We start from the raw sequence: 8942 nt of genomic DNA on the forward strand, positions 1-8942 counted from the left end.
ATATCTATCTCTTGCAGTCTGTTGGCCGGGGTGATTGTCCTCCAGATTTTTTGGCACAACTCTGTAGGCAAATCCAGGGCAGCGTCTGTTTGTTGAAATATGTCACTTGGTATGCCATCAACTCCTAGAGCCTTGTTTTTTTGCCCGTTCTTTCAGAGCAACTTGAACTTGCTCCTTCATCAATACAGGCTCTTCCTCATACGTTATTTCATGAAATTCTTCTGTGTCAGCCAATTCCTTTTGATACAGTGACTCTGTGTACTCTGTCCATCTTCTTTTAATGCCCCTTGGATCATTCAACATTCTACCCAAACTATCCTTAAGTATTGCCATTTGTGGCTTGAATTTGCTTTTCAACTCCTTCGGCTTAAGAAATGCTGAACAAGTTCGGCCCTTTTGATTTTTTTTTTAACTCCAGCTCTCTGCACATTTCATTATAATATCTTGCTTTGTCATCCCAAGGTGCCCTTTGAAATTTTCTGTTCAGCTCCTTGATTTCTTCCATTATCTTTATCTTTGGCTTCTTGGTGCTCTAATGCAATCTTCAGAGTCTCATCTGACATCCATCTTGGTCTTTTCTTCCTCTTCAGCCTTTGTAATGATCTTTTGCATTCTTCATGGACGATATTCTTGATATCCTCCCATAGCTCATTTGATCTATGTTCACTGGTGCTCAAAGCCTCAAACCTGTTCCTTGAGATGGCTTTGAAATTTGAGTGGGACAGACTCCCGTGGATTTGATTTCATTTTCTTCAACTTCAGCTTGATCTTGTATATAAGTAGTTGGTGGTCTGTCCCATAATCAGCACCTGGCATAGTCTTTGGTTTTACTTCTAAGTCCCTGATCTACCTTTAGTTTTTGTATAAGGTATGAGGTGTGGGCTTTGTGTAAATTTTCTGCAAAATGGTCTTCTAGTTTTGCCAACACCATTTTTGTTAAAGAGTCTATCTTTTCCCCACATACGTGTCTGAAAGGAGTATAAGGTTGTACATTAAATGTATGGGAACAATCTGAAACATGGATTGCATTGTGGGGTGGACTAGAGGAGGGGGAGTGAGAAAGTGTGAAACAATGAATGAGTAAAAAATACAAAACAAAAAATCTATTGCTTTTTAAAATATTTATTATATGTTTATGAAAGCTCTTATTTCTCTGTAAATTACTTGTCTCGGCTGTCCCGAGTGTGTCCGAGATTGTGAGGATGGCATAGGCTAGGACAGCTTTCCGACTGCCTGTTCATAGGGTTCCTTTGAGTTTACTCAGTTCATTGGCACCTAACAACTACAACAACATACTTAATCTCCCAGAATGAACTGCTGTCGTTGTGTACCCTAGAGGTGAACCCACCCATAGCTATCCCTCTGGCAGGTTTTTGGAGGCAGTTAATCGCCTGGGAGGAGATTGCCCATTCTTGTCCCATGAAGCAGCTGGTGACCTTGAACCTCATGCCTTTGGGATGATAGCAACACAATTTCTTACCACTTTCTGGCAAAGTAGACTTAAAAGTGATTACATTTTTACCTGAACTATTTGGTGAATTCACTGTGAAGCCATCAGAGCTTAGTTTTCTTAGTGGGGAAGTCTTGAACTTTTGTGTATCTTGCTGGATTGAATTTGCTAATACCTTGTCAATATCTATTGCTTTTTTTTGTCTGATGAATTGTATAGTCTTTGGTTTTACTTCTAGGTCCCTGATGTACCTTGAGTTAGTTTTCTCAAATAATCTATTTGTTCATGAGTGACGTTTTCGTCTTCAAAGTGTTTGATCTGCGCTCTAGTGTAGTGATTTCAATTTGTTCATAACATTTCCTTTACCATCTTTGTGATGTGTCATAATGGCTTCCCTCCCATATGCTCATTTCTGATATCATTTGAGTTGTGGCCCTTCCTTTACTAGAGTTTTGTTGTTTTCTTGAGTGTATCAGAGCACCTCGTTTTTGAACACCCGTCAGCATTCGTCTGGTGAAGGCAAGCTTCTGTTTGTCTCAAAGGTTTTTCTTTGCGTTCATTTTTGAAAACATAAGTTGGGTAGAGGCTCGAGGTTATTGGTCAGTTAGTTCTTCATAGGTTGCTTGGTTTCTGAGGAAAAGTCTGTTGTCACCGCTTGTTGTGTAGATGTGTCCCCTTTTTTGGCTGTGCTTGCCTCTCAGATTTTCACTTTATCTTTGATTTTCAGCAGTGTGAGTATGATGAACCTTGGCTTGCTTTGTTTTTATTGTTCTTGGGGTTAGCAGAGCTGAGCTGCTTATATATATGTTTATTTAGCATTATTATTGTTGTTATGTGCCATTCGATCAGAACTGACTCACAGTTCATCAGAACCCACCAGAGGGTTTTCCAAGACTAAACTACACATGAAGAGGTTGCCCCTCTTTCTCCCATGGAGTAAGCTGGTGGATTTGAACCCTGTGACTTTGGGTCGCTAACGTAGCTCCTTATCATGAGACCACAGTACCCACTACACCCTACAGTAGCCACTTGAAAGAGGTTGTCTGATAGCAAAATGGGGTGGTGTGATTCTTCCATCTGAAAAAGCATGCCAAGAAGGGCTGAGAAACCCAACTCTTCCGTGACAGACTGACACCTCATTCTCCTGAAGGGTCTGATCTCTGTGGGTTTTCTTTGACTTGAGGAGATGGAGCCCTTCCCGCTCCTCCCGTGGGTGGAGAGGAGAGGGGTGAGTTAGCCTACTGTGCATTCAAGAAGCTCCCCACCGAACGCCTCCACACGCCTCTCCTGCAGCATGGCAAGGGCGGTAGTAGCCTGGAAACTGCTGCCCGTTAGCCCTGGGGAAGAAATCTCGACTCTTGCTTTCTACTTTGGGGTCCTTAGCCCCAAGACGTGCACTGCACTTTGAGATGGGCATCCCATCAGGTCTTGTTCCTTAGAGAAGCTCACTGCACTCTCAGGACTTCTTGTGAGCAGATGGGTGAGAATGGTATCCAGTTCAGGGACAAGAGAAGCAAAAGTCGGTGTTTGGGACAGATTGTGTTGATGTTGCCGATAAGCTTTTGACTGACTGTTGGGCACTTGGGAGTGAGAAGAACTCACCCTTCCTATTGCACCTGCACATTGGCCAGGGTTCCCAGGATTTCTGTGAGCTTTGGTTTCCTCTCACCTCTGAATTCCCCGCTTAGAGCTGGTGCTGTGATTCCTGGGACATAGAGGCGCTGCCCTGCTGCCTGGCTGCTGCCGACACTACGTGCCATCTCAAGCACCTGTCATAGAAGGTTACTTCCAGTCGTGCTCCTGGCGTGCTCGTCTTAGGTGCCAATTAGGAAACGGCAAGCGGAGTGATCTTTCTATGAATGGAAGGAATACATTGAACATCTCCATGTAATTATTATGTAAAGAAAATAGATGGTTCTGAATAAACTCTTGGTTGATAGAGAAAATTTTCCCATGTAATGTTCAAGTATTTTCAATGTCTAGTGTGTAAAATTTTCCTAGAAGACACTGTTGTTCTCACAGTTCATGAAAATTGGTGTCACAAACATTGAGGCTTAACTAGTCTCTTCATCTGTTTCCAAAGCAGGGCCATGACTTTCTCCTGCATAACCCCCTCGGTGGATCTCAGCCTGAGGCTGGCGCCCACGGGAGACTCGCTGTCGCTGCTCAGACCCTCCCCACGGCCGGGCTGGGCAACTCCGCTCCTACCGACTCCTCCTGCACTTGTGAGGCCTGCAGCGAGCGCAGGTATGGGCCGTGCACTCCGCACTCCACCCTCTGAATGCGGTGCCCCACTCACCTGGGAAGGGGACTCGGCGTCCCCCGTGCCCCCTACTCACCTGGGAGGGGACTCGGCGTCTCCAATGCCCCCCACTCACCTGGGAGGGGGCTCGGCGTTCCCAATGCCCCCCACTCACCTGGGAGGGGCTTCAGTGTCCCCAGTGCCCCCACTCACCTGGGAGGGGACTCGGCGTCCCCAATGCCCCCCACTCACCTGGGAGGGGGCTCGGCTTTCCTAGTGCCCCTCACTCACCTGGGAGGGGGCTTTGGTGTCCCCAGTGCCACTCACTCTCTCGGCGTCTCCAATGCCCCTCACTGTCCTGGGAGGGGATCGGCTTGTCATGCTTGAGTTGTAAGGGAAGTTGAAATTACTTTAATAAGTAACAAACTTTCCCACCACTCCTCAGAATAACCCTGCTTATTGTGAGGAGTAACCAGATGTGTAAGGCAAAATTTTCTGCACTTGAAGTCACACAGGAAACTAGCACTCTGAAAAGGAGAGTAGATCCATCTAATTAAACTAGTAGATGGCTGTAAGCAGACACTAAGGTGCCTTGGAGGGGAATGGCACCTAACTACAGTGATGGAGGAAGACTGGTGCTGGACAGCTGGTAAAGGACTGAGGACGGCTATCCAAGGGCGAGTGGATTCAGGAACAGCCCTATGCCTAGCTTAGGTCGGAAACCAGCATGACCATCTGCTGACCAAGGGCTGGAGAGGCTTCATGGACAGTGAGAGGTGCTTGCACAGACATCCTGACAGTGTTGGCCATGTGGAGGCCAAGGCCGTCTCAGCATTCCCAAGTTTAGAAAGTGGTTGTGATCACACGTGTGGTGAAAAGTGGGTCTGTAGCCTTTTGAGCTGCGTAGATGCTGTGCCCAGGGAGACCTTCCCTCTTCACGGCGAGGAATTGGGGGATGCCAGCCAATGTGGCTTTGACTTGAACAGGAGAAGGTGGCTTCAGTGATGGGCATGAACTTGAAGGCAGATGGAAATGGCATGCCGGGACAGGATGTGTGAGCAGTTTTTCTGTTTTCTTGCTCTGAGGAGTGTCATCATCCCCCAGGGTAATCTGTTAGGGTAAGGAGACAGGACAGCTTGTATTAATTCATGGGATCCTAACTTTCCTGCTGTTGTTTTCACAGAGACATTTCGGCAGAGACAGACCGAGAATCTCAGCAGCTACAGAATTACTGGTCAGAAGTCCGCTACATGGTGCGCTGCATATACCGCCAGGCCGGGACCCCGCTAGCCGATGACCAGGACCAGTCTCTCATACCTGACAGAGAGGGAATGAAGGAGCTGGTGGACAGGTGCGTGGGCCCCTCATCCCCTCAGCTGGCTGTGCTTGCGTGGAGGACGTGTGTCTAGCAGGGCGCCCCTTTCTCCAACTGGGATGGACATTCTTTTTTATTTGGCCAGGGCTCTTATCTGCTTGTCAGCCCTTACGCTTTTCAGGCTCTTCATTGGCAAAAAGTAGGCCCTGGGTAAATGGTTTCAGATTTTTCTAATTCAAATAAAAATGCTTAGTGCCTGTAAGATTGGTAGTAAAGCCCACCCCTTATGAGGACTTGCCTTGTGTCAGGAACTGTGGTAGTAGGCCCTCTCACGAGCAACCTTGCACTTACACGGCCAAGAGGGGGAGAGGCAGAGCTGTGCACTTGCCAGAGGGAAGAGGCCGATTCCAGGAGGCTGAGCACAGCCAGGTGTGCAGCGCCCCCTGGTGCCGGCCCGGCCCTCGTGGGTGTTGCTCCAGCCCTGTCTATCCTCCCGCCCTGTCCATCCTCCCGCCCTGTCCATCCTCACGCCCTGTCCATCCTCCCGCCCTGTCCATCCTCACGCCCTGTCCATCCTCCCGTCCTGTCCATCCTCCGGCCCTGTCCATCCTCCCGTCCTGTCCATCCTCCGGCCCTGTCCATCCTCACGCCCTGTCCATCCTCACGCCCTGTCCATCCTCGCGCCCTGTCCATCCTCGCGCTCTGTCCATCCTCATGCCCTGTCCATCCTCCCGCCCTGTCCATCCTCACGCCCTGTCCATCCTCACGCCCTGTCCATCCTCGCGCTCTGTCCATCCTCATGCCCTGTCCATCCCCATGCCTTACCCATCCTCACGCCGTGCCCATCCTCCCACAGCCAGTGACAGGCCAGGATGGTGAGAGACTTAAGATGCTGTGTTTTCTCTCTAATAGAAAAACAACTTCTGGTAGCAGTAGACGTATTGTGGGCATGATTTTTATTTCGCTCCTTAATTTGAATGTAGTATCTTTTTTCCCCCTTTCCATTATTTATTGAAATATGTAATCAGTGGATTTGAGTGAAATAGTGGATCACTTTTAATTTAGCTACTTTTTTTACTCTTTAATAAGGTTTAATAAATTGTTGTTTGTGATGTAGTAGATTTTACCTTGTAGGTAAGAATAGTCATTTGTCTTGTGCTATTTTAAAGACTAAGGAGCAGATACAACATGGGGAAGGCCGAGTCTGACTTCTGACCCCTTCATAAAGGGGAACTGGCCCCCTCAATAACATCCAGCACAACAAACAAACAGCCCTGTGCTCTCACATGCCATGCTCCGTACTCTTGTCTTTGAATCATTAGATCCAATGTTTTTAGCAAATTGACTCCCAGACTTCACTCATAGTTGTGGGGTTTACTAGAGAAGAAGGCTGGAGGGAAAGTTCTAACACACAGTTAATAATATTTCATCTCTGAGTCCTTGATAGTTTATAAAATTGTTCTTAATGGTGTATACGTTTTTTTAGAAGTTAAGCTAGTTGGTATCAGGAAAAAATATAACAGATCCATTATTAAGCAGATTACGAATGTTTAGAAAAAGGCTGAAATAAAATTTGAGAATAAAACACAGGGTAGTATGACACAAAATAATACAGAAGGGGACTGTTGAGGTCAGTCCTTCCATCAGAGCCTTGACTGAACTACAGAGAGCTACTGGAATTCAGTGGTTTAGAGTCCTGAAGTTTCGTAAACATTTCTAACACTTTGGTAAAGGGAGATGCTGTTGATCACGTGTACGAACCATGGAGGCTCCCTGGCAATGCCAGTCCCATTCCCTTCCCTTCAGCCCTGAGACCTAGCAGTGGACGGACTCCACGGCCTGCATTCCTGCAGTGGCTGGCTGGTGTCAGGTCAGCCGGAGAGGCCCTTCGCTTCCAAGGACTTGGGGTGTGAGTGCTAGTTGATCTGATGGTTTCTGCCCTCTTGACAGCAAGTTTCATCCAACAGCAGCTGCTTAAAGTCGCTGTACACCTTTGCCTCTTTTCTCCCTGAAGAAATGCCTACCTGGTCACTGGCTGAGTGCAGTGACACACAGTTAGCAGAAAGCATTTCGAAAGACCCTAAGGTAACACAGATAGACCCTTCATCAAGTCCCAGCAGCACTCGTAGAGAAATGGGGTAAGAGTATTTCCAGTGTTAGTGTTTATAACACTCAGAATGTCGAATCTAACAAAAATATACAAAGATGTGCACACACAGGAATATGGCCTCTAGTTGGAAGAACCTGACAGAAATTATCAAAGACAGGAAATCACATTTCTAAAATAGTCACCAGCAAAAAAGGATTCAGCAGTGTCTTCCAAAAAAGACTTGCATGTCAGGACCAGAGGGATTCTTCCAGGATACAACAGAGGCCCCAAACAGGAAAACAGACCATGTTACACTCCTTACCTTAGTAGGAAAAGGGGGAGAGAGAAAAGCACCCGTCATCTCAGCTGATGGAGGAAAAAGCATTTAATTAATAGGATCCAACTCCTGATAAAGACAGTGAGTAGAAGGAAAGATTCTCACCGTCATTCTCAGTGAAAGACACGCAGGCTCCTTCTCCAGGCCATGAGGACGACGAGGAAAGTCTCTCACCAGCATACTCAGTGAGAAACATGTCCGCTGATGCTCCAGGCCCTGAGGAAGATGAGGCTGCTCCCTTGTCACTGGGAGAACTAGATAAGAAAAAGAAATGAAGGGCATGCTATTTGCATATGAAGGTGCTCTGGTGGCCTAGTGGTAAGAAGCTGTGCTGCAGTCCCAGAGACAGGAGGTTCAAATCCACTAGCTGCTCTGTGGGAGAAGGTTGGGCAGTCCCCTCCTGTGCGATTTCCTACCTCTGAACCCCCTGGAGGGTCAGCTGTGGGCCAGTTCTGACTCAGTGGCACACACATCATTTGCAGATGCAACGTGTTAAGCATAGTGTTCCTTTTTGAAAAACAAAACCAAAAGTGCCACCTGGTAATTTGATTACATTTATAAAGCAGAGACATAAAATGGAAATGCTTACCAAGTTCAGACAGCTAACTCCACCATGCCGAGAGGATTCTGGAGGTGCTGGGCACTTGCTTAGCAGGTGAAACATGTCCCGTTTGGAAGGATGGTTGCTCTGCGGTAACTGGAGCCTCGTGTTATGCTAAGCATTTGAAGGACATGTGTCTTGTCTGCATTGTCCTGACGACATGTTACAGAAAGCTGTGCTAGCCCCTGGTGCAGTTTCCTTGTCCTTTACAGCACCGGTAACGTCCTTCTTAGAGACGTAAAAAGCGGCAGCCTGCATTCCATAGCCTGCGTTCTTTTAACCAAACATGTTCCCGGAGGGTTCAAGGATCCACAGTGAAGAGAAGGCTCAAGAACTGTGGCCTGATGACTGAACTGTGGAGCTGAGCTGACTCCTTGGAGGCTGGCTCTGCACTCGTGTTGAATGTTGGCCAGTGGTCTCCAGTCACACCTCCCAGAAGTGTCCACTAGTCGTGATGGTCTGGGGCAGGGTTGTCAAAGTGGATAGTGATGCCCAGCCCAGCAAGGAGATGTGTGCACCTGCTCAGACTTGTCACTTGCCAGTGGGATGTATATCCTTTTTTTTCTACTTTTCAGTTTAGATTTTGCTCTGTACCCTGTTACTGCTTTCATGGTGAGATAATTTAAAAACAGGATAAACATTCTCTAATGGCCTCACAGCGGTTCTTTCCACAGATGTAATTGATCTGATTCCTATGCATACCATCAGGTGAAATCCAAGTATGTAACCTGTGTTTATGTCTCTTAAAAAACGTATTTGCTCTGAATAAGTCATTGATTGTGCAAAATTCGATCATTCTCTCTCCAGCTCCATTTCTATCTCCGAGTCCATGTTTTCCAACTACTGATTCTTCTTCTCTGTTCCCAACTTTTGCATTCCAGTCACCCATTATTATCAATGCATCTTGA

General features: G+C 47.0%; 1 protein-coding gene across 1 annotated transcript in view; it reads left to right on the forward strand.

Moving 5' to 3' along the window:
- The window catches only part of FAM193A (family with sequence similarity 193, member A), a 103338-nt gene that overhangs the window by 30593 nt on the left and 63803 nt on the right, over window positions 1-8942 (forward strand). The window contains exons 3-4 of the mRNA XM_006893610.1: window positions 3534-3697; window positions 4876-5043. Coding sequence (XP_006893672.1) covers window positions 3534-3697; window positions 4876-5043 — 332 coding nt within the window. The remainder of the gene's footprint in view (window positions 1-3533; window positions 3698-4875; window positions 5044-8942) is intronic.

Source organism: Elephantulus edwardii, unplaced genomic scaffold (genome assembly GCF_000299155.1).
Source record: "Elephantulus edwardii isolate Elephantulus edwardi_28Jun2011 unplaced genomic scaffold, EleEdw1.0 scaffold00129, whole genome shotgun sequence".
NCBI classification, from domain to species: domain Eukaryota; kingdom Metazoa; phylum Chordata; class Mammalia; order Macroscelidea; family Macroscelididae; genus Elephantulus; species Elephantulus edwardii.